The 27062-nt window shown below is 41.2% G+C and overlaps 1 protein-coding gene across 1 annotated transcript in view; it reads right to left on the bottom strand.

Annotated features, from left to right (window-relative positions):
- COG7 (component of oligomeric golgi complex 7) overlaps positions 1-27062 on the bottom strand; it is an 89771-nt gene that overhangs the window by 48136 nt on the left and 14573 nt on the right. The window contains exons 5-7 of the mRNA XM_004020838.5: positions 14619-14701; positions 13310-13432; positions 6853-7051 (exon numbers count right to left, since the gene is read on the bottom strand). Coding sequence (XP_004020887.2) covers positions 6853-7051; positions 13310-13432; positions 14619-14701 — 405 coding nt within the window. The remainder of the gene's footprint in view (positions 1-6852; positions 7052-13309; positions 13433-14618; positions 14702-27062) is intronic.

Here is a 27062-nt window from a genome sequence, read left to right on the forward strand (position 1 = left end):
TATTTCATCTTTGGGGTGCCTACTATCTGTTCATCTGCTTTTACCATTCATGGAACCTGTAACAATCATGTCAGTAAATATTTCAATAAATTTGAGCTTTGTGTACTATTTGTCTAAAGTGCTATTAAAGACACTGATTCAGGGAGCTTCCCTGAATTTCTGGAATGACAAGGTGGTCCAGTGGTTAAGAATCGGCCTGCCAATGCAGGGGTCGCAAGTTTGATCACTGGTCTGGGAAGATCCCATGTGCCTCAGAGCAACTAAGCCTGTGGGCCACAACTACTGAGCCTGCGCTCTGGAGTCCATGCTCTGCAGGAAGAGAATCCACCACAGTGAGAAGCCCACCTAGGGCAACTAGAGAGTAGCCCCCCACCCCAGGCTTGCCGTAACTAGAGAAAGCCCTTGGGCAGCAACAAAGACCCAATGCAGCCAAAAATAAATAATAAAAAATTTTAAAATAATAATAAAGATATAGATCCCCTTAATCCTATAACCCATCATAATTGAGAACCTCTTCAAATGATAACCCTCTCCAGGGTCAAGTTCAAGAACTGCTACAGAGAAAAGGCTCTGCACAAAGAACATTTTCATTTGGAGCATTCCTAGGATTTTACAGAAACGGGATATGCACCAAAATTCCTATATTCAACTACATGAAAATTTTAACACGCATATTCTGTGACACAGTAATCCAACTGCTAAGAATTCTCTCTTCAGCTGGGATCCAAAGTCTTTGCCATAGCCTGCAAAGTTCTACCATTGCTTGACCTCAGGAGGTGAAAGAGGGGGTAGTTAAGGATGAAGGCTCCTCTAACTGAAGTTCTCTTGCTTTCTGTTAGTGGGACTAGGTACAAATGACCTAACTTTTCAATGTCTCTTTCCTCAACTGTAAAATGAGGTTAATAATGGCATCAATTTTATAGGCTTAACTGGAGATTAGGTAAAATAGTATGTGTCTAACACATGTAAGCACTCAATAATGCCAGCTACTTTTGTACTCAGCCTGGCATGCTACGGTCCATGGGGTTGCAAAGAGTCGGACACGACTGAGCGACTGAACTGAACTGACTTTTGTTAGTACTTCTACAGCCTTGGCCTCTTTCACAACTCCCCTAGCCTCCAGCCTTCTCTCGGTTTCTCAAAAGCTCCCCTCTGGCCACCGGCTACTACTTCTGTTTGCAAAGACCTTCCCTTGTTCTTCCCTAACCCTCTTCATCTGGTTAGCTCCTATTCTTCCTTCACGACTCACTCAGTTCATGTCTGAGGGTCTCGATCATCTTTTATCGGCTTAGGACCATTCTACTTTTCTCCTAGAACCATTTTGCTATTCAAAGTACTCATCTCGCTTTGTAATTATACACTCATCAGTATGATTATTTGGCTATTTCCCACTGGAATATATATTGTATGAGAGCAGGGACTCTGTCTGGTTTTGCTTAGCACGGCATCCTCAGCATACAGCACTCCAGAACTAGCCCATTTATAGTTGAATAAGTAAATACCTTTTGACCTCTCTGTAAGAGGGTCATGAAAAGTAATTGTATGTGTATACAAAAAACACAGAGACACACATATGTACACACACACACACACACACACACTGCTGATGGAAACCATGATTCTCTCTGTAGAGAACAGATGCAGTAGAGAATGGCAAGAGGTAAAAATCTACTGGTGTTGGATTTGATTTGGAAATATCAGTATAAACTGGTAATTTTTTAAAATATGGGGTTTCCCTGGTGGCTCAGTTGTAAAGAATCTGCCTGCCGATACAGGAGACATGGGTTCAATCCCTGATCCGGAAGGATCCCACATGCCACAGAGCAATAAGCTGTGTACTACAACTACTGAGTCTGTGCTCCAGAGGCCAGAAGCCATAACTACTGAGCCCTAGTCCCACAGCTACTGACGGCTGAGCGCCCTCAAGCCCGTGCTCTGCAACAAGAGAAGCCACTGCAATGAGAAGCCTGCACACCACAACCAGAGAGGAGGCCCTGCTCACTGCAACTAGAGAAAAGCCCCTCCTCACCGCAACTAGAGAGGAGCCCCTGCTCACTGCAACTAGAGAAAAGCCCCTGCTCACCGCAACTAGAGAGGAGGCCCCACTCCCTGCAACTAGAGAGGAGGCCCTGCTCCCTGCAACTAGAGAGGAGGCCCTGCTCACTGCAACTAGAGAGGAGGCCCCGCTCCCTGCAACTAGAGAAAAGGCCCTGCTCACCGCAACCAGAGAGGAGGCCCTGCTCACTGCAACTAGAGAAAAGCCCCTGCTCACCGCAACTAGAGAGGAGGCCCCGCTCCCTGCAACTAGAGAAAAGCCCCTGCTCACCGCAACTAGAGAGGAGGCCCTGCTCACCGCAACTAGAGAGGAGGCCCTGCTCACCGCAACTAGAGAGGAGGCCCTGCTCACTGCAACTAGAGAAAAGCCCTGCTCACCGCAACTAGAGAGGAGCCCAGGTAGGAACAGACTCAGCACAACCAAAGATAAATAAATAGGCACACAAATGTCCCCTCCCTCTTGAACCTCCTTCCCACCTCCTTCCTCATCCCACCCCTCTAGGTTGTTAAGGAGCCCAGGTTTGAGTTCCTTGAGTCATACACCTATGGCTGATTCATGTTGATGCTTGGCAGAAATCAACACAATCCTGTAAAGCATGTATCCTTCAATTAAAAAATAAAATTAAAAAAAAATTTTTTTAAATAAAGAAATAAAATAAATGTATTTCCTAGCTCTGTTCACAAAGGGCCTAGGAAGTAATATTAGCCCAGCAACAATAAGCATGCATGGTGCCACATCTTGGTTCCTAAACACCATTTCCCACTAGAAGAAACCAAGCTCCTTGAGAAAACGGCTGATTCCAGGTCTGAGGCAGTACAAAATGTTCCCAGATCTGTGTGTACCAAAAAGCAATAAAAACTCTAAGGCTGATAGGGACATGTCAAAATGATGTAGGCACCAGCCTGAAGGGGCAATCACTGACCAAATTTGAAATAACCTAAGCATCAAAATGAATAATGAAAATAATTATAATACAATGAATTTAAAAATCCATGTTTATAGTGACATTAAAGAGAGACAAAGGAAGAAAAATCTCTTCACAAAAGAATGCCTGCAAATGTATGTAAAAGAAATGAGAGAATGGTAATATGAGAATATTACCATTTTATGATCAGCAATGTAAAGGCATATTCAGGCAGGAATTACAAACGGATGCTAAAGTCACTAGGTAAATGTTTCTTAAGGAACGGAATATTCCTATGGGCTAAAATATCACCCCATAGATAATTATTAATTACAAAGAGGAAAAGGTAACTTCACAATGGAGTGACCTGGCAGGTATAACTACCAAGTGATTAATCCAACCCACCACCAATAATTGGACATTATGTGTCTCCTGATGTGATGCCACAGAAGTATACATCATCAACAGCGTGGTATTCTTATTAACAATGTTTCATCTAAATCTAAACACAAGGAAACAACTAGATAATTCCAAGCTATAGGACATTCTATAAGAAAACAACCCTGTATTCTGCAAAGACATCAGTGTCATGAAAGACCAGAGATGAGAGGACTGTTTTTAGTTTAAAAGAGATTAAAGAGAAAGGACAACCAAAAATAATGCATGTACACTGGGCAGACTTTAGTAAGAGGTAGGGAAACGGCTATAAAGACTGTTGTGGAACTAGGAAAATTTGTGTACTGGATGACAGTACTGCATCAATATAAAACTGGGAGGGTGACGGTGATAATAAAATATTGTATTAAAAATATTTAACAAGGACTTCCTTGGTGGTCCAGCCGTTAGGCATCCACCTGCCAGTGCAGGGGACACAGGTTCGATTCTTGGCCCAGGAAAATCCCACATGCTGCGCGGCAACTAAGCCCAAGTGCCACAGTTACTGAGCCCACACACTGCAACTCCTGAAGCCCCCACACCCTAGAGCCCATGCTCTGCAACAAGAGAAGCTGCCACAGTGAGCCCACACACCCACCACAAGGAAGAGTAGCTCCCACTTGCTGCAAGCAGAGAAAGTCTGCACACAGCTACAAAGACCCAGCTCCATCAAAAATAAATAAACAAATAAAAATTTTAAAAGACAATAGTTCTTAAAAAAAAAAAAGGTAACAACATTGTAAAGCAATTATACTCCAATAAAAACTAATAAAAAATAAAAAGCATTTAAGTACATACACACACTCATATACAAAATATGCATCTGTATATAATGTAAAATATTGTTTCTGGACAGCTGATTGAGCTTGCTCTTTTTCCTTCCTTGTATTTTCTGGGTTTTTCTAAACCCAATACGTGTGTGTATGTGTTCAGTGGTGTCCAACTCTTTATGACCCCATGGACTGTACCACCAGGCTCATCGGTCCACAGAATTCTCCAGGCAAGAATCCTGGAGTGGGTTGTCATTTCCTACTCCAAACATATTGCTTGTTAACTATAAAGTCAACTAATTATTTTTTTTTTACTTTCTACTGCATAACCTTTTAGAGAGTTACACTATATACATTAAAATAGAAAAGTCTTAAAGGTAAACTAGAAAGTTAGAAAACGTATCTGCAACATAGCTGATAATGAGAAAAAATCCATACTATGTAAGATATTTTGGGAATACACACCAAATTTTTAACAGTGGTTATTTCCAGCTAGTGGGATTATAGGAGAGTTTCATCTTATGTTATAGATATAACTGTATCATGAATTTTTACAACAGTGCTTTGTTGAGAACATATTTGATAAAACATTGTTTTAAATAAATTGCCCTTATAAATTAACCAGAAATAGATTAAACTCTCAAACAGAAAAAGAGGCAAAAGAATAAGCAATTTAAGAGAAAAAATATAACTTTTTATAATTTTCAAACTGGCTAGTAATCAAAGAAATGAAAATTGAAACAATGTATTGTTAACTGTCTAAGAAACTGGCAAGGGGAAAAACAATAGAGCCTAGTGCTGGTTAGGGCATGGGGGAAGGAGGAGCCTTATTTACTACAGATGAATCCGTAAAGAGGCAGAAACTTTCTACAGAACTAAATGTGACAAAATCTTTAAATTTTTCATTTATTAGCAACTGTAATTTTCAAACTTCTTCCAAGGAATAATCAGAAGTGGGCTCCAAAATCAATGTGCAAGATTGTTTATAATAGTTTTATTTCTAAATAGTGGATTAAAAAATTACAGTAAGCCATCATTATCAAATGGTCATTAAAAACCATGTCTTAGGAAGATACTTAATGACATAAAAATGCTCATTATATTAATGTGAGCAAAAAAGAGAGTATAAGATCATATAAACTAGTATTTTTCAAGATACATGCACATGTATATATTTATATATGCACCTATTTCATACGTTGTTGTTATTTAGTCACCAAGTCATGTCCAACTCTTCTGCAACCCCATGTACTAGAGCCTGCCAGGCTCCTCTGTCCATGGGATTTCCCAGGCAAGAATACTGGGTGGCCAATTTCCTCCTCCAGGGGATCTTCCCAGCCCAGAGACTGAACCCACATCTAGAGCACTGGCAGGTGGATTCTTTACCACTGAGTTACCTGGGAAGCCCTTTATTTCATATACATTTATGAACATGTATATTTATATATGAACTACTGGGAGGAAATAAAATGTTCCCATGCCTCTCTGAGTGAAGAGATTACGGATCATTTTTATTCTCTTTTATTTTTATGTCTGTTTCCAAAGTACTTTTAAACTAAAAAATACATATAATTTTTTTTTTAATCTCAATAGGAATCATGAAAAATCTAAACTTCCATGGCTGACTAACAAAGTACTTTCTGTATCTGGTTCTTTAGAGGGTGGTTCTCTCTTCTTCAGCAATATCCATCATCAGTAGGAGGAAAGCAACCTGCTTCTGGCCCTGCCTTCATTCCACTCTGCCCCTGCAGGACACTCAGCCTAAACACTCTCCAACCACTAGGACAACGATGTCCAGATCCCTGGAAGCTGTCCACATCCACCGTGCCTCTCCCACAGTCGAGGCCTGACCAGCAAGTGTGCCAAAAACCCCTGATGAGTCATCAGGAACTCGAACAACAAACACACTCCCTGGAATGTACGAGGTAATTATACATGAAGGCAATTAAAGAGAATAACTAGTAAATAAACCAAGTTAGTGACACACAGCAGCCCAATGGCAGAAGCAGGCCTTCCTGCAGGCGACTTCCTGATTTGACAGCAGCATTCCTCACGAGGTCTGTGTGACTTAAAGCTTTATGATGCTTTTAATATAGATGGAAAACAGCTGGGGAAATGCAACACACCACGCATTGTTTGCCCAAATGGGAATAAAAAGCGCTGTGCTCTCACACAGCATCTGGGGAAAGCCCAGGTACCTTATAGCCGCCCTTGGTCCTAATACGGCATCCTTGCCCTTAAAAATATGCTGTTGCCCTTGCAAAAGCCTCCTCTAATCCACTTGTTCTCTTGAACTTACTTTTTTAGGCTGACTTGCCAGAGGTTCTGTGATGACTTAAGAGGAAGAGGACACCACCCTCCCAGCCTAACTCGCTGCCCACTCGCTGCCACTGACGTCCACCTGCCTCTTACACTCTAAGCCCCTGCAGAAGTGCCTGTCACTTCCCCAGCATGTGTGAAGCGTCTAGGCAGCACTGGAGCTAGGCAAATATATTAGGCAACAATTATTTCCATAATGGCAATGTTTTCATGGAAAAGGTTTCCCTCACTGTTGAGAAGGAAAACACTGCTCCTTTCCATGTCTGTAAAATCAGTCACTGGAAAAGGTAAACAAACCCAGGCCCCCCGACCCACCCCAAAAAAAGTGAGTGAAGGCAAGTCAGAGAGCTGGGAGGAAGCATGTTTACGTGCGTGGGGGAGCAGGGCCATCTCCAACCCCTTGGCGAAGTGGGCGGTGGCATCGTAGAACTCCAGCAGCTTGACGAGCTCCAGCTCAGGTCCTGCCCGCTCCACGCCGGAACTGAGGCACATGGGCAGAGAGGGCACCAAGGCCCCCAGGGTCTGAATCAGCAAAACAGTTACTACGTCGTGGTGGTTCTTGAAGACCTGCAGGGGGAGAGAGGCGTCCGTGTTATCACATGGGAGCAAACCTTCCAATGAAGCAGACTCCTGGATGGCCTGCAGGAATCCCTCTGAGCCAGGAAGTAGTCCAATCAAGAGCTACAGGGTCCAGGCTTCGCTCAGCACCCAAGTAGATGTGCTCAGAAGCCAAGTAAACTAGCAAGACTTGTGCCTTGCCTCCAAGACAACTGGCTACTTCATGTCTGCCTAACTATTTTCAAATCTATCACATGTAGTATTTGGATACTGGCTAGAGACAGGACTGTGAAAATGAAATGCAGAAACGGGGAGGGTGTGGGTGGCAGGGAACAAACAGAACTGAGGAAGAGCAATTCACTGAATCAGTTAGAGGATCTGGAAGCACATTTGTAGACCAGCCTGCAAATCCTCTGTCCGTGGGATTCTCCAGGCAAGAATACTGGAGTGGGTTGTCATTTCCTTTTACAGGGGATCTTCCCAACCCAGGGATCAAACCTGGATCTCCTGCATTGCAGGCAGATTCTTTACCCACTGAGCTAGATAATAATACTACCCAAGGCCATCTATATATTCAGTGTACTCACCATTAAAATCCCCAAAGTATTTTCTGGAGAAACAGGAAAACTCATTCTAAAATTCATATGGAATTTCAGGGAACCTCAAATAGCAAAAACAATACTGAAAAAGAAGAACATTGACTATCTCATGCTTCCTATTTTCAAAATTTACAACAAAGCTATAATAGTCAAAACAGTGTGGCATCTGAGTAAGAATAGACAAATAGCCCAATGGCATAGAATAGAGAGTCCAGAAAAACACATGCATGGTTAAATGATTTTAAACAAGGGTGCCAAAAATCATTCAATCGAAAAAGGACAGTCTTTTTGACAAATGGCACTCAGAAAACTGGAAATCCACATAACAACAACAAAAAAAGTTGGATCCTTACCTTATACCATATATAAAAATTAACTCAAATGTTAAGACCTATATGTTAAAGAGTGAACTATAAAATTCTTAGAAGAAAACATAGGGCAAATTTCTCATGATCTTGGATTCTTATGCATGGCTGACGGGAATGTAAAACATTGCAGTTGCTATGGAAAACATTTGGCAGTTCCTCAAAATGTTAAACATAGGATTATATGATCCAGCAATTCCACTTGTAGGTATACACCCCCCAAAATTGAAAACAGGGACCCAAACAGATGTTTGTACACCCCTGTTCACAGCATCATTATTCCGAATAGCCAAAAGTCAGAAGCAATTCAAGTGTTTATCTACAAATGAATGGATAAACAAAATTCGATAAATACACACAACAGATTATTCAGCCATAAAAAGGGAAGGATCCTAGAAAACATTATGCAACGTACATAAAACAGCACTCACTTGACACCAGCACTTATATCATGTAAGTATTACCTCTTTTTTCATTCGCCCCCAAGAGAAGACGGGTACCAACGTGACTACCAACACGAATGCACCCACTGAAATCATACGGCCGCAACTGGTTATAAGGTGGTCATGCATATGGTCCAAAATATGCTAATATCTTTTCTTAGATTATTATGAAAAGAGAAGATCAAATGTTTTAATTCTCATAGTGAATTCAATGAGCACCTATTTAGTTTAATAAATATCACTGCTGGAGTCTGAGAGAAAGAGACAGAGGAAATTTGCATTTAACCCAACAAATACCAAAACAACCAATTTATATTTCCTGAATGACAGCTTCCAGCCATCTACTAGGTGTCACCATTGAGCTGAGCCACTCTCTCTTGGAATTTTAAAGTGTCCCAGATTGGAATTCATTCTTTTCCTGCTGACCTCCTCAGACCTGTTTCTCTCAACTTCCTTATTTCTGTCAGTAGCATTTCCATTCGACCAGAATAAAAATCTCTCTTTCCACTTTCCTTCCTTTCAGGTCCTTTGTCACCTACCAGGTTCTAACAATTGCCCATTTTTTAACTGGATGCCTTTGTTACGTTACCATCACTATCCTAGACCAACCATAGCTTCCTACCTGTCTTCAGTCTTTCTTCATCAATTCACCCTATTTACCATTACCAAATTCACTATTTTTAAAGGTTATTTAGAATTTTTCTTATGCTTTAAATGTTTAAATATTGCAAGATTCAACAATTAGTATTTTGCCACAAATGCTTTACTTCCTAAACCATTGAAAAGGTAATCACAGGTATCATGACATGTTACCGCTAAATACTTCGGCATATATCGCCTAAGAATAAGGCCAGCCTTATCACCACAACACTGCAACTAATCAAACTTAACTTTGATGTAATACTTATACCTGCTATGGTCCATGTTCAAATCTCCTCAATCGTCTTTTTAATGTTCTTTTGAATAGCTTTTTTTGTCATCACGCAGAATCCCATCCAAGATCGTGAAATTACATTCAGTTGCCTTTTTGTCTCCTTTAATCTTAATAACTCCCTGACTGTTTTTCTTTCATGATACTGACATTTTTGAAGAGTCCAGGACAGTTGTTTCAAAAAATGGTCTTCGATTTATCTGCATGCTTCCTCTTGGTGAGACTTTTTGGCAGAGGAACTACATAGGCGATGGTCTAACACCAAAGTGATTCTTAAAACAGTAACATCATTCACACTACTGCTCCAGATGCTCACTGCCTTCTAGAGAAAGCCAAACTCCTGTCTCGCATTCAGTGTTTCTCCATCATATATTCCCACTGCCTCCACACAAAATTGCACCAATACACACCCTCCTCTGTCTCTATCCAAAGTATTAATATTCCCTCCATGATCCCCCAAACATAAGAGAATCACAGAGATCTTTAGATATCACCCAGTCCAACTTCCTGATTTAACAAAAGAAACATTTTACTACAAGAAAGGATGGAACCAATGGAGACAATGAAAAGTATTCTTATCTAGAAAAAGAAATCCTGGCTCTTCTCCTGGTATTGTGAGAAAGGACTAGGCAATGAATATCTACTTCACTTTTATCTCCTACTTAAATGACTTGAGGCGGGGGAAGAATTAAACTAAACTACTCTAAACCAAAGCCTTCTAATTGGTTGGGCAGCTGGAACTATAATGTTTACAGCTGACAGTTTCAGCTGACCAACCAACAGGTCTCTCATGCTCAAAGGTGTCCCTTTTCCTTTAAAGTGATCTGGCACAAGGGATGGCCACTGGTTAAAGAACCACCAAAAGGTTCAAAAGACTACAAGATCAAACTTAACAACAAGGGGCATGGAATTAACCCAGACAACATGCAGAAACAATGTGGCATTACCTTACACTGGAATTCTCCAGGCAAGAATACTGGAGTGGGCAGCCATTCCCTTCTCCAAGGGATCGTCCCAACCCAGGGATCGAACCCAGGTCTCCTGCATCGCAGGCAGCTTCTTTATTCTTTACTGTCTGAGCCACCAGGGAAGCCCCACCTTACACTATATACAAAAATTGATTCTAGATGGGCCACAGAACTAAATGTAAAAGCTCAACAAGCATCTAGAAGAAAACACAGAAGAATGTCTTTGCAACTTGGGGGGTGGTGATAGTTTCTGAGGACAAAGAAAGAATAACCATATAAGAAAACTATGATAAAATTAAGTTCATCAAAAATCAACACTTCTGCTCGGACTGGAAGGAAGTATCTACAAAATATATCTGATCAAGAACTTATATCCAGAATATACAAAGAACTTCCATAACTCAATAATTTAAAAAGCAAGTTACCCAATTTTTTTAAAAAAATAGGCAGAACACCAGAACAGATACTTCACAAAGGAAGATATACAAGTGGCCGATAAGCATGAGAAAAGGAGTTCAACACCCTTAGTCATCAGGGAAATGCAAATTAAAATCACAGGGAGATACTACACCCACCAGAATGGCTAAGATTAAAAAGACTGACAACATCTAATGATGGCAAGGATGTGGAGCAATCGGAACTCTCGCGTACTCGTGTGTGGGAGTGTGAAAAAGCACAACCACCTTGAAAAGTGCTGATTTCTTGTATATCTAGATATAGACCTACTCTATAACCCAGCAGTATCTCTCCCATGGGTTTACCCAAGAGACATGAACCTGTGGTATCCACAAAAAGACTTATAGAACAAGGTTCAGAGCAGCTCCACTTACAATCGCACCGAACTAGAAACAGTCCAAGTGTCCATCAAGAAAAGGCTGAATAAACAAAACCGAGATATATTCACACCATGGAAGAGCGTTCAGTAACGAAAAGGAACTACTGATGCACACAGCAACACGAATGAAGCTTCAAAACCAGGCTGAATAAAAGAATCCTCCACAAAAGAACACACACCGCAAAATTCCATTTGCATGAAATTCTACGACGGGCTGAACTGATTTATGGTGGAAAAAACAGCCCAGCGGTTGCCCTCGGTGATGGTGGCACAAAGACCAACTGAGAAGGAATGCAAGAGAACTTTCTAGGATGACAGCTGCATTCTGTACCTTGGTAGGGGACGAGGTTAAACTGCATTTGTCAAAACTAATCAAATGGCATATTGAAGATCATCACAGTTCACAATTTACCTAAAAAAACTCAGTAAACAAATACTGAACTCTAGCCAATGATATGTATGTTTGAAAGTGAATGATGTTTGCAACTTACTTTGAAATGAGTCAAAAACTAAGATGAGTTGGTGAACAGATAGACACATGGAGAGATGGCTAGATCTGTGGTAAAGCAAACAGCAAAATGTTCACTGTAGAACACAGGAGGTGTGGGTACATGGGTGTTTGCTGCACAATTCTTTCAAATCTTTTGTACGTTGGGAAATTTTCATATTAAAATACTGAGGATAAAAAGTCTTCAGAGACATATTCACCCCGGCACCTTTGGTTTTCTTCTGTGCTATACTGAGCTTTAGGAGGTAACGGTCACGTATCAGGCTCACATTTTGAAAAGAAAACGGGCCCTGGGACAAAAGTGTAAATTAGCATATACTTGTATCTTACAGGGACTTCCCAGCTGGCTCAGTGGGAAAGAACCCGCCTGCCAATGTCGGAGACACAAGAGACCAAGAGACAAGGGTTCGATCCCTGGGTTGGAAAGATCCCTTGGAGTAGGAAGTGGCAACCCACTCCAGTATTCTTACCTGGAATTTTCCATGGACAGAGGAGCCTGGCGGGCTACAGTCCACACAGTTGCAAAGAGTCAGACAGGACTGAGCATGCACACAAGGACATACATCACATCTTACAAAACTTGGGATGAGGCCTGAATAGAAGTGTGAGAAGTCGAAATCCTTTTACTCAGACACTGAGGGGCATCTGTACATTTGCGCATGAACTGTTGTAATCCTCCTGATAGAAGCAGCAGACAAGGACACAGAAATGAGTGTGGATGGACAGGGTCACTGAAAACTGACAATGACATAAAAACCATGAAACTTCCACAGGGGGTTGTTTTTTGTTTTGCTTGGTTTTTTTTTTTCCCCCAGACTGAATGGTTCAAGAAGAAAGAAACAAGGATGGAGAAGACTGCTTCAACGATCTTGAGCGACGTGACCCTGTATGAGGAATCATCTCCAACCACCGTCAAGTTCATGCCTGCGAATGACTGACCAGCACTTGAAGGGTGATTCACAATGAATTTTGAAAAAAATATAATAAGCCACACCATGAACAGGCCCAGTCAGTCATTACTCAGACAAAAAAAAGAAGATCCGGGGCACTTCCTGGCACGAAGACGTGGGACCAGTGATTTATACCCTTTAAGGCTGAATATTCGAGAAGGTAAAGGATGGAAAGTTCCTGAAAGTCAACGAAATGCAGTTCCTCTGCCTCACCTCTGCCCTAAGTCAGAGGGCACCTTTAAAACTCTATACTGCTCCTCTAACTCCTGGTGTATTGTGAAAACAAGGGAAACTCACTTTAGACCAGGTAAATTTTACCCCAAGTTAAGATAAAAAGGTCTGGTTCACTCAAGCACAACCTGACTAAGGGCCTCCTGCTTTTAGATCAGGAGATAACGGCCTCCAGGAATTCCATGGGCTGCCTGGCTGAACAACAAGCAACACTGTCACATTAGATCCTATTTAAGCTACAGATAAGAGCGATAAGAAGAGTTTGAATGGAGACCTGAAGCTTTGCCTGCCTTGGGTTTTGAAGCTTATCTTTTAACCCTTCTGGTGATGGCAGCATAAGGGGAAGTTCTTCAAGCAGAGCTGAGGGTGTCAAGGTCATCGGCCTCTCCCTTGGCACCACGGGCTCTGTCCTCCCGAAAACCCAGATGAGCTGTTACCTGCGAAGCCCACTGGATTTGTGTGTGCCAAGCACCGAGCAAGGCGTCGTAGAGTCCAGCGAGCTGCCGGTCCACGGGCAGGTCGGTTTGGCACAGCTCCTGCCAGGCCGCTAAAAGCTGCACCTGTGGAGGCAGAAGAAATGAGGCCTTACTGGGTCCGCCAGGATACGCTGCCTGCTGCCCTCCTGCCCCCTGACCTCAGCAAGAGATCCACCACTGCCCACTCTCCCGGGCAAGCAGGTACCCACGGATGACCGCTGGCTTAAAAAAAGGCAGAAAAGGGACTTCCCTGGTGGTCCAGTGGTTAGGAATCCACCTTCCAATGAAGGGGACATGGGTTCAGTCCTTGGTTGGGGACCTTAGATCCCACGTGCCATGGGGCAACTAAGCCCACGGGTCATAATGAACACCCCACATGCTGTAACCAAGATCCAATGCAGACAAATAAATAAATGAATAATTTTTTCAGAAGGCAGGAAAAACACCTGCTCTGTTGTCATCTAGAGCTTGAATCTGTTGCCCTCTAAGTGATCCTTTCTCCTTTTATCTTTCTCCCAAAGCATGCCAATGTACTCAGCACGCCCCCATTCTTCTGAATAGATCTCAGGGGTGGCCATGAAGATGTACTTTAGCTTCATGTCCTAACTCCACTGCTTAAAAGACATGTGAGCATTGGATTTGCAGGAATTAAGTTAGACCAGGAAGCTGTCAAGATTTTCAAACTAATCTCAACAAACCTAGACAGCAGATAAAATTCTCAAGGTTTACTGAAGGCATAATAAACCTTATGACGAAAATCTCCCTTAAAAGACAAAAATGTGGCGGCTTAGTCGTTAAGTCATGTCTGACTCTTGCAACCCTATGGGCTGTATAGCCTGCCAGGCTCCTCTGTCCATGGGATTCTCCAGGCAAGAATACTGCAGTGGGTTCTCATTTCCTTCTCCAGGGCCTCTTTCTCATCCAGGAATCAAACCTGGGTCTCCTGCATTGCAAGCAGATTCTTTAGCGATTGAGCTTTAAAGGAATCTCAAAACACAAAAATGGGAAAAACTAAAAACTCTTCCATTGTAAAGGAAATCCAGCTACAAAAACAAAGGCTGAAAACCAATGACTCTTTTTCCCAACTTACAATTAAATGAATCCAGAGGCTGGACCAAGGGCACCCCCTACTGGCTAATTAAAAGAAAAAAGCCAGAGAGCATGGAGGCAAACATTTTTACCTTTAAGTAAGAAACTGAGATTTGAAACTGGGACTCCATGGCCCGGTTCTACAAACATTCCACAGGGGCAATCACTCACAGCTTCTCACCTTGTGGCACTTGTAGTAGTATGCAAGAAGTTGGGGCATCCGGTCAATTTCACTAAAAACCTTCACGAACATTTTGGACTGATCTAAAGAAAAACAACGGAAAATGGAAAATGTGTACATACTGTTACTAAGTTTTCAGTTGCAGCCAAGAGCAAGAATTCAGCAGGATAAATGTGGATTAATTGTGAGCTAATATTCAGAAGTTTCTACCTAGACAATGAACTAACTCATGCGTTGAGATCAAAAACGTGAAAAACAAGTAAAATTAAGGGTAGAACACGTGACTCAACGAGATACCACAAGCCCTGGTTTGTTGAGAACAGTGCCTCAGTAAGCATCACTGAACTTTTCTGGTGGTCTGGTGGCTAAGAATCCACCTGCCAATGCAGAGGACATGGGTTCCATCCCTGGTCTGGGAGGATTCCACATGCCATGGGGCAACTAAGCCTGTGTACCTTAGAGCCCACGCTCTGCGACTAGAGAAGTCACCGCAATGAGAAGCCTGCACGCTGCAACTAGAGGATAGCTCCCACTTGCCGCAACTAGAGAAAGCCCAGGCGCAGCAATGAAGATCCATTGCAGTCAAAAATACAGAGATAAAAATTAAAAAAAAAAAAAAAAAAAACCTTGCTCATTTAAAGAAACAAAAAAAAGGGCATCATTGATAGAGCTCAGGTTATACAACAGCAAAGCAAACCTCACATGTGAATGGAAAAATGAATTAGAATCAGGGCTGGGACTAGGGGCTGGGGCTGAGCTCTCACTCTGCAGGTTGTACAAGGGCAGGATGAGCATCTCCTTCAACTTGGTGTTTCTGGCATCTCACCTGCCTCACCTTGTCCTGGCCCTGACTAGCGTCATAAAATGTCAGGGATAAAAAGTTGTCTAAAATAACCATCGACCAACCACATCGGGGTGAGGAAACTGCAGCCCAGAGAACTTCAGTTGCCTGCAGGTCAACAGCAGGACCGCTGATGGAGGGACAGGCTGAACCGTACGCTGCTGCTGCTACTTAACCACTTCCGACCTACAAAAACAGGCATTTCATGGGACCCAAGCTAGTATTCACAGGATCTAAAATTGCTGGCATGAGCAGACCTTCTGACAGGCGCCAAGAAGAAATCATGCTCTTTGCTGCCCCAGGGCCTCTGTACTTCCTGTGTCTGGATGCTCTGCTGGCCCTCCCTCTGTGGGGAGGGAACAACAGAAAACAGGTACATACTGTTACCAGGCTTTCTGTTGCAGCCCAGAGCAAGAATTCAGCAGGATGAATGCGGATTAATTGTGAGCTAATATTCAGAAATTCCTACCCAGACAATGAATCAACTCGTGTGGAGATCACACACGTGAAAAACAAGCCAAGTTAAGGGTAGAACATGTGACTCAATCGGATACCACAAGCCCTGGCTTGTTGAGAACACTGTTAGCAACTGACAGTGTGTGTGCATCCATCTGTGCTATGGTGCTTCAGTCGTGTCTGACTCTTGTGGCCCCGTGGACTGTAGCCCACCAGGCTCCCCTGTCCACGGAGTTCTCCAGACAAGAATACTGGAGAGTATTCTTGCCACGCCGTCTTCCAGGGGATCTTTCCAACCCAGGGATCAAACCCACGTCTCTTGTGTCCCCTGCGTTGGCAGGTGGGTTCTTTACCACTAGAGCCACCCAGGAAGCTCCAACTGACTATAAGAAAGAAGCTCCAACTGACTGTAAGAAACTGCCCGCAATCCTACCACTCCTGTTAAACATTGTCATCATTTTAGTGGACTGTCAAAAAAATATTTTTAGAAAGAAAATGCTACAATGAGCACTGGTCTAAATATATAATCCAATGTTAAGAAATTTCTACCCAACAGAGTAGAATTTGTTATTTCTTGAAACAAATAATAAAGCAGAATTGGCCAACAGCAAATCCATTTAGCAAAAGCACTGTAAAACCTTAAAAGTAACAATATGTGGGTCTTTAGCCCTTATAAAGGGGAAGCCTGTGGCTCAGACGGTAAGGAGTCTGTCTGCATTGCGGGAAACCTGGGTTCAATCCCTGAGTTGGGAAGATCCCCCGGAGAAGGAAATGGCAACCCATTCCAGTATTCTTGCCTGAGAAATCCCATGGACGGAGGAGCCTGGCGGGCTACAAGTCCACAAGGTAGCAAAGAGCTAGACACGACTGAGTGACTTCACAACTTCACTTTCTTTCTTTGCCCTTATAGAGGAATCCGAGTTTTCAAGATCAATACACTAAACAGACAAATTTGTAAACCTGAGTTTAACAAGTTCCTGATTTGAACAACAGAGAGAAAAAGAAAGTCTACTTTGGCAACCAGAGGAATTCTAGGCTCTTAGCACATAACCAATTTAATTCAAAAAGACCAGGGAGCACCTGCTGGGCAGGGGCCCCTGCCAGGTCTCTTTGTGGACCTGACATTCTGGCCACCCCACATCTACTGTCCTTCTTCTAAAAGAACCATAGTCTTCATAGCAGCTGGACTAGTTTGCATTCCCATCAACAGTGTAACAAGATTCCCTTTTTTCTGCACCCTCTCCAGCAATTATTGTTTGTAGACTTTTTGATAGCAGCCATTCTGACTGGCGTGAGATGGTACCTCACTGTAGTTTTGATTTGCATTTCTCTGATAATGAGTGATGTTGAGCATCTTTTCATGTGTTTGTTAGCCATCTGTATGTCTTCTTTGGAGAAATGTCTGTTTTGTTCTTTGGCCCATTTTTTTGATTGGGTTGTTTATTTTTCTGGTATTGAGCTATATGAGCTGCTTGTGTATTTTTGAGATTAATTCTGTCGGTTGCTTCATTTGCTATTATTTTCTCCCATTCTGAAGGCTCTTTTCAGCTTGCTTATAGTTTCCTTCATTGTGCAAAAGCTTTTAAGTTTAATTAGGTCCCATTTGTTTATTTTTGCTTTTATTTCCATTACTTAAGGAGGTGGGTCATAGAGGATCCTGCTGTGATTTCTGTCAGAGTGTTTTCCCTATGTTTTCCTCTAGGAGTTTTATAGTTTCTGGTCTTACATTTAGATCTTCAATCCATTTTGAGTTTATTTTTGTGTATGGTGTTAGAAAGTGTTCTAGTTTCATTCTTTTACAAGTGATTGACCAGTTTTCCCAGCACCACTTGTTAAAGAGATTGTCTTTTCTCCATTGTATATTCTTGCCTCCTTTGTCAAAGATAAGGTGTCCATAGGTGTGTGGATTTATCTCTGGGCTTTCTATTTTGTTCCATTGATCTATATTTCTGTCTTTGTGCCAGTACCATACTGTCTTGATGACTGTAGCTTTGCAGTATAGTCTGAAGTCAGGCAGGTTGATTCCTTCAGTTCCACTCTAATTTCTCAAGATTGCTTAGGCTATTTGAGTTTTTTTGTATTTCCATACAAATTGTGAAATTATTTGTTCTGGTTCTGTGAAAAATACTGTTGGTAGCTTGATAGGGATTGTACTGAATCTATAGATTGTTTTGGGTAGTACACTCATTTTCACTATATTGATTCTTCCAATCCATGACCATGGTATATTTCTCCATCTATGTGTGTCCTCTTTGATTTCTTTCATCAGTGTCATAGTTTTCTATATATAGGTCTTTTGTTTCTTTAGGTAGATTTATTCCTAAGTATTTTATTCTTTTGTTGCAATGGTGAATGGAATTGTTTCCTTAATTTCTCTTTCTGTTTTCTCATTGTTAGTGTATAGGAATGCAAGGGATATCTGTATATTAATTTTATATCCTGCAACTTTACTATATTCATTGATTAGCTCTAGTAATTTTCTGGTGGTGTCTTTAGGATTTTCTATGTAGAGGATCATGTCATCTGCAAACAGTGAGAGTTTTACTTCCTCTTTTCCAATCTGGATTCTTTTTATTTCTTTTTCTTCTCTGATTGTTGTGGCTAAAACTTTCAAAACTATGTTGAACAGCAGTGGTGAGAGTGGGCACCCTTGTCTTGTTCCTGACTTTAGAGGAAATGCTTTCAATTTTTCATCATTGAGGATAATGTTTGCTGTGGGTTTATCATATATGGCTTTTATTATGTTGAGGTATGTTTCTTCTATGCCTGCTTTCTGGAGGGTTTTTTATCATAAATGGATGCTGAATTTTGTCAAAAGCTTTCTCTGCATTTATTGAGATAATCAAAAGGTATTTATCTTTTAATTTGTTAATGTGTTGTATCATATTGATTGATTTGCAAATATAGAAGAATCGAAGAATCCTTGCATCCCTGGGATAAAGCCCACTTGATCATGATGTATGATCTTTTAAATAAATTGTTTGATTCTGTTTGCTAGTATTGTGTTGAGGATTTTATAATCTATGTTCATCAGTGATACTGGCCTGTAGTTTTCTTTTTTTGTGGCATCTTTGTCTGGTTTTGGAATTAGGGTGATGGTGGCCTCATAGAATGAGTTTGGCAGTTTACCTTCCTCTGCAATTTTCTGGAAGAGTTTAAGTTGAATAGGTGTTCAACTCAATAGCTCTTCTCTAAATTTTTGGTAGAATTCACCTGTGAAGCCATCTGGTCCTGGGCTTTTGTTTGTTGGAAGATTTTTTATTACAGTTCCGATTTCTGTGCTTGTGATGGGTCTGTTATGATTTTCTATCTCTTCCTGGTTCAGTTTTAGAAGGTTATACTTTTCTAAGAATTCATTCATTTCTTCCAAGTTGTTCATTTTATTGTCATATGGTTGCTGATAGTAGTCTCTTATGATCCTTTGCATTTCTGTGTTATCTGTTGTGATTTCTCCAATTTCATTTCTAATTTTGTTGATTTGATTCTTCTCCCTTTTTTTCTTGATGAGTCTGGCTAATGGTTTGTCTATCTTCTCAAAGAACCAGCTTTTAGTTTGGTTGACTTTTGCTATAGTCTCCTTTTTCACTTTTTCATTGATTTCTGCCCTAATTTTTATGATTTCTTTCCTTCTATTAGCCCTAGGGTTCTTCATTTCTTCTTTTTCTAGTTGTTTTAGGTGTAAAGTTAGGTTATTTATTTGATTTTTCTCTTGTTTCTTGAGGTAAGCTTGTACTGCTATGAACCCTCTCCTTAGCACTGCTTTTACTGAATCCCATAGGTTTTGAATTGTTGTGTTTCCATTTTCATTTGTTTCTATGCATATTTTGACAGCCACTAGGGAGGACAGTGTGGAGATTCCTTAAAAAACTGGAAATAGAACTGCCATACAACCCAGCAATCCCACTGCTGGGCACACACATGAAGAAACCAGAACTGAAAGACACACGTGTACCCCAATGTTCATCACAGCACTGTTTACAATAGCTAGGACATGGAAACAACCTAGATGTCCATCGGCAGATGAATGGATAAGAAAGCTGTGGTACCTATACACAGTGGAATACTACTCAGCTACTGAAAAGAATGCATTTGAATCAGTTCTAATAAGGTAGATGGAACCAGAGCCTATTATACAGAGTGAAGTAAGTCAGAAAGAAAAACACCAATACAGTACATTAACACATTTATATGGAATTTAGAAAGATAGTAATGAATGACCCTATACGTGCCACAGCAAAAGAGACCCAGAGACAAAGAACAGACTTTTGGACTCTGTGGGAGAAGGTGAGGGTGGGATGATTAGAGAGAATAGCATTGAAACATGTATATCACCATATGTGAAACAGACCACCAGTCCAGGTTCAATGCACGAGGCAGGGCACTCAGGGCTGGTACACCTGGCATGACCCTGAGGGATGGGATGGGGAGGGAGGGGGGACGGGGGTCAGGATGGGGACACATGTACACCCATGGCTGATTCATGCCAATGTATGGCAAAAACCACTACAATACTGTAAAGTAATTAGCCTCCAATTAAAATAAATAAATAATTTTTTTAAAAAAGAAAGAACTATGGTCTTCCTCTGGGGAACGATATCCCTGCCTCCCATTCTCCTAAGATCTAAATGTTTCCAGTGGAACAACTCCACCCGCAGCTCTGGGATGATACCCAGGCCTGGCCAACCAGGGCCTTGAGTCCACATAATCAAAGTAACTGACTCAGAGGTGCCAAAGCTGCATGTGAAACAAGATCAAGATTAATCCTGACACCCCTTCTTGAACTGCCTGAAAGGAGGCCTAGAACTGCAATGGCCACCACCCAAATAATGTGCCTGCAAGTAAAGCCAACACATAGGAAGACAGAGCCAAGAAACGCCAAGAGAGAGACTCTGGGTTCTAAAGACATAGTTTGTGCTCCTGAATCAAGCCAGGCCTGCAGCAAGTTTATCCCTGAACTTCTCAGTTCCATAAACCAATACAATCTCTTTTTCCTTTAAGCCACTTTGAAATAGGTTTTCATCACTTGATACCAAGAGAATCTCAAACTGATGCAGGTATCATGTGAATAAAATATTCACGCAGTCCCCAAGTCTCTACCTCACGTACCCAAAGTGTAATAATATATGGTAAATGGGTTACCATTTCACATCAATAATTGACTTTTAATTATAAACAAACAGTAGAAAAACCTTATGGCACCAATAGGAAGCAACCTGGACACTGACATTAAAAAATAAAGAGTCCCCCAAAATTCATTTATTGTTGCTCTTGCAAATGATTTTGCATGCTATTTAAACATAAGAAAGTACTTTTCACATAGGCTATATGTCATAATTACATGTTAAATAAAATAAATATATCAAAAATATGCTCTTAAATCTCTTCCTAAAATAGTTCCCCCACTATATCAGTCTGCAGAACTTACCCCACCCCACCCCCATTTCTGCCTAGGTGTAAACAGCAAGCACCACCCTTCTAGGCACGTGTTGAGAGCTGTCCTTCACTTCTCCTACTCTCTGATGCTCATTTTTCCTGGAGAAAGAGGATATCTGGTTGAATGTACAGGCAAATATAAACAGCAGCAAGGATAATATCTAAGCCCTTTGAAATGCAGAGTAGGTAGTAACACTGAAACAAAGTCACTGTGGATAAGCTAGTCTACTTTTCATTCACAGAACTTCCAAAGCTTCTCCATTTATGCAAGCTCACTTATAATCTCAAGGCAACCGTATGAGGTAAGAAGACACTGAAATATATAAGTTCGTCCAGATAACACAACTAGAAGGGCCCAGATATGTCTTGGCCAGGTTCCTGAGACATCATCTAACTCCTATGACTTGTCCAGATTGACAACTGACAGAAACAAAACTTTAAATCTGAGCACCAGTAAAGAATCCTGGGATCTGCATGTCCAGAGCAGAGGCAGCATTCCAAAAGGAGAGTTTCTGGGGAACAGGGGGTACTTGGAACAAAGCATTATCCCCAAGAACCCATTTGGAAAAAAACAGGGAGTATGAAGAGCTGGAAGAATGAGAAGGGGATAAAAAGGTGATCAGAAATTTCAGAATAAACACGAAGCTGAACAGGAAAGGGAACGAAATCATAGTACCTGGGCTTGACTCAGCAAAAATTAATAATTTATAAAGTTGTGATAATATAAATATTATTTACTGATTCAATTAAAATAAGGAGACAGGAGGACAATGGGAAAGAGAAAGAGGAGTGGTATGAAAGCTAAATCCTTAGCTGGAACAACAGAAGTCAACAGACAATGGCTAAAATTGAAACATGAAGAAATAAACTAATACATTTATCATGCAGAAAGATAAAGTAAAAGACCACAGAAAAACAGCTCTAAAAGTGGTGGCCTTCCTGGATTAGGACTAGGTAGAGAAAGAAGATGTTACTTTTCCCTTTTAGACCTTTCAGTGCTACTTAACTTTTCAGCCCTGTAGGTGATGGAAAAACATTTAACTAAATTCAAGAAAGTAGAAGAGAAAGTGTTAGTCACTCAGTCGTGTCTAACTCTTTGCAACCCTATGGAGCCTGCCAGGCTCCTCTGTCCAAAATTCTCCAGGCAAGAATACTAGAGTGGGTTGCCATTCCCTTCTCCAGGGGATCTTCCTGACCCAGGGGTTGAAGCCAGGTTTCCGGCCCTGCAGGCACATTCTTTACTGTCCGAGCCACCAGGGAAGCCCAAATTCAAGAAAAACACCCAACTAATTTATGTGTGGGTCTGGGCTTCCAAAATGTATTGACAGTTTAGTTACATCTGCTGAGCTGCACAGCTTTTTGGAAATGATGCAGCTCTCATTCCAAGAGAGTGTTCAGGAGTTCTTTACTGGCCTCTTAGGAATTATTCCCTTTAGGCTGCTATAAGGGCTACAAGTCTTGAATGAGAGGTTCTGGAGAAAGAGGAAGCAATGTTCCCTGGAGGCCTCCTCTGGATCAGGAGCTGCACGCCTGTCTTGTTTAATCCTCCCAAGAACATAGTGCGTATTCCACACTCATTTCACTGAGCAGGAAGTGGAGGTCTCTGCTAACATGCGGCGGCCCAAAGATTTGAAACTAGGTCTGCCCATCTCCAAATTAAGGAGTTTCTATTGAGGGAATGATTTCATTGCTGCTGACATTTTCTTAGTCCTTCCATTCTTGCCACATTCCTCAGCAGACTAATAAATTGTCAGAAGCAATGAAGTCATTCCCTCAATAGAAACTCCTTAATTTGTTCAAGGCAAACTATGCTCTGTCCCCACCTTCCTTTCCAGCCTCACCTTTGACCATTTCCCAATGTTCATCCACTAAAATGGGTTTAATTGTTATTCCCAAAACAGAGCCTGAATTTTCTCCTTTCTATACCATCCAAATATACATTATTCCTTCTGCCCTAAATGCTTTTCCTCACCTATCAAATCCCTATATCCCTGAGAAAAAGCTCATGCTATATTGCTAAAGGGAGCAAAAAAGATACAAAATTGCCTATACTCAATGTATGTGCTTTCCTTAAAAGATTTATGTACACAAAGGAAAAAAAACTGGAAAAAATACTAATGGTCAAAAAATTTTTAAGTAATAATAGTAAAGGGACTTCCCTAGTGGTCCAGTGGTTAAGACTCTGTGCTTCCACTGTAGGAGGCGAGAGTTTGATCCCTGGTCAGGGAACTAAGATCCCACATGCCACAGGGCACAGCCAAAAAAAAATTAATTAAAAAAAAATTTTTTAATTAAAAAAAATACTAGCAGTCATCTCTGGGTGGTGAGATTACTGGTATATCATTTTCTTTTTTACACTTTTCTCCATTTTTTCAAATTTTAATAACTTGTTTATGTATTATTTTATGCTGCTGCTGCTAAGTCACTTCAGTCATGTCTGACTCTGTGCAACCCCATATATGGCAGCCCACCAGGCTCCCCCATCCCTGGGATTCTCCAGGCAAGAACACTGGAGTGGGTTGCCATTTCCTTCTCCAATGCATGAAAGTGAAAAGTGAAAGTGAAGTCGTCACTCAGTCATGCTCGACTCTTCGTGACCCCATGGACTGCAGCCTACCAGGCTTCTGCGTCCATGGGATTTTCCAGGCAAGAGTACTGGAGTGGGGTGCCATTGCCTTCTCTGTATTATTTTATAATCAGAAGCAATTTAAATTTTTTTAAATTCATCTCTTTCAAGGTTCTGTGCATATACTAGCTCTTTCATAAAAGCTTCCTCAATTTTCCTTCATCTTGGGGAGGCCTAAGGCAGTTTTCACATTCCATTATGTAATAAAATTATCTGTGTACTTGTTTTCTCCCAGCCTCACCCTCAACCAAGGTATGAAGTCCTTGAAGGACAGCAGTCTTTTTCATTTTTGTATTCCCTGCCATTCCTCATGTAATTAATATTTTAAACACTATTTACAAGTTAGTAATCCCTCTGAAAACTCCTACTCTGATTATATCAGATGGGAACTAAGCAAACAAACTAAACTCCTAGAACTTCACATATTTAATGGTTTAAGGAATAAGAAAATTATCTGGTAAACAATATAGCAATGGACTCTATGGGTCTAATATCAAGTACTTTCTTATATTTTTCCCTAAGGGCAGAGGAAGTGCTAAACACAACACTTGGTTTCAGGTCTATTGATGAAAAAACAGATACAGTTTCAGTGGCCTCCCATGCATGCAGCATCTCTGGCTCCCATCTGCCCCCTTCTGGTCAAAACACAGATGCCACAGCCTTAGAATAAAATGTAAAAGAAAGAATGGGGGAAAAAACCCTGAGCTATCAGGTGCAAAACCTCTTTATACCTGTTCTGTTTTCCTCCATTTCTTGTAAGTCCAATAAGCTGCTGAGAAGGAAAAGCTGTAATAGCAACCACTGTGGATATAACTCAGCTAAACTCCAGAGACTAGACAGTAGTTCTCATTGTAATGGGCAGGACTCCATGAGTTTAAAAATAAACATGTGCTTTTAAAATGCTTATTATTTTCATAAGATCACGTAGATAAATGAATATCCCTGCCATATGTTAAGTTAAGCTCCAAAAAGTTGCTTCAATTTATGAACTGAATCCACTAGTTTATAAAATGAATGAGGCATGTATACTTGAAGATTGTGGGTATTATGTCGGGGATGTACTAATTTATCAGATTTCCCTTTAAAAACTGTTAGATAAAGAAGCACCTTTGCCTTCTTGGAAAGGTAATTGATTAAAGAGCATATTACTTTTGTGGCAATAAAAAACCCTTCCCGATGTTCATCAAAATTAACCACCAAAGAAAAACACAGTTTCATCCATCTGTGTTGACGCCAGGAAAACATCCATACTACACACTTCAGAGAATACCAATCAGATATTCAATCATTTTGGCCAACGAGTGGGTATGCTGGGAAAAACTGGACATTAGCATGGAGCACCAGGGGCCAAGGAGGCCTGGGCAGGCAGGAGAGGGTCTGCTTCCACCCCAGCTCGGCCGTGGGACAGCTGCAGGACCCATTTCCCCCTTCTGAATCAGCATCCTGCCTACAAACAGCAGCATCTAGAATCAAGCCTGATTCAAATTTGTGAATGAAAGCTGTCAAATACAGCTTACTCCAAAACCAAAGCCTGTGATCCTGATCCACAGGGCATTCTTCAAACCTGATTCCAGCACCAAGTAGCCAATTCACACAGAAGGAAAGGAAAAAAAAAAAAACTTAAAATTCATGGAGCCCCAGTCCCCATTCCTACTTCCCTAATCCCCTATCAAATGGATGCATACCCCAACCACACAAGTGAGCTCCATGGTCTACAGCTGCAACAAATTCACTAGAAAACGTGAGGAATAAAACTGCCAGATGGGGATTTTCCAAAGGTCCAGCTCTCGTCCTGGAACCATGCTAATGAAGAGAAGATGCAAAATAAAGAATTGACAAATGGGGAGGACGTGGAATGAAGAGACTGGAGAAGAGTCCTGAATCCATTCTCTTTGGGCACATCAGAGAATGTAGCCTTTAAATCAAGGGCAAGAGGAAAGCTTTCAATTAAGTCCAGGTAAACAAGGAGGCTTGATGCTCGGAAGAAAAGCTATGACAAACCTAGACAGTGTATTAAAAAGCAGAGACATCACTTTGCCAACAAAGGTCCACCTAGTCAAACCTATGGTTTTTCCAGTAATCATGCACAGATGTGAGAGTTGGACCATAATGAAGGCTGAATGCCAAAGAATGGATGCTTTTGAACTGTGGTGCCCTAAAAGACTCTTGAGAGTCGCTTGGACTCCAAGATCAAACTAGTCAATCCCAAAGGAAATTAACCCTGAATATTCATTGGAAGGACTGATACTGAAGCTGAAGCTCCAATACTTTGGCCACCTGATGCAAACAGCTGACTCATTGGAAAAGACCCTGATGCTGGGAAAGACTGAGGGCAGAAGGAGAAGGGTATCACAGAGGATGAGATGGCTGGATGGCATCACCGACTCAATGGACATGAGTTTAAACAAACTCTGGGAGATAGTGAAGGACAGGAAAGCCTGGTGTACTAGAGTCCATAGGGTTGCAAAGAGCTGGATACAACTAAGCGACTAAACAACAGCAGAACACGGAGGGGTTTCCATGGAGATCCCATGCTCATTATTTTTCAGTAAAGAGTGGACCCAGAAAAAAAAGCACCCACATACAAATATGAATAAATAGAAATAAATACAAACAAAAAAAATTCTACCATGTGACCTTTGCAAAAGTACCACAGGGGGTACAAAAAAGAAAAGGAACAGAGCTTGCAGAAGGTGCATTCAGAGAGCACATTAAGACAACCAGAGAGAAGATAACAAAGAAGCAGGGACTTAAACAAACATCACAGGCCAGTTAGACCTAACAAACAATACAGAACACTCCATCCAACAACGGCAGAATACACATTCTGAAGTGCTCATAAAACCCTCTCCAGGACAGACCATATCATAGGCCACAAAACAAGTCTTGCTAAATTTCTAAAGACTATAGTCATATAAATCATCTAATATCTTTTCCGATCACCATGAAATAAAACTGAAAATCAACTAAAAAAAAGAAAACTGAAAAATTCACAAATAATGTGGACTCCAAAACAACAAATGAGTCAAAAAGATACCACAAGAGAAATTTTAAAAATGACAAATGAAAACAAAAACCTAACAGACCA

Source organism: Ovis aries, chromosome 24 (assembly GCF_016772045.2).
Source record: "Ovis aries strain OAR_USU_Benz2616 breed Rambouillet chromosome 24, ARS-UI_Ramb_v3.0, whole genome shotgun sequence".
Classification (NCBI taxonomy): domain Eukaryota; kingdom Metazoa; phylum Chordata; class Mammalia; order Artiodactyla; family Bovidae; genus Ovis; species Ovis aries.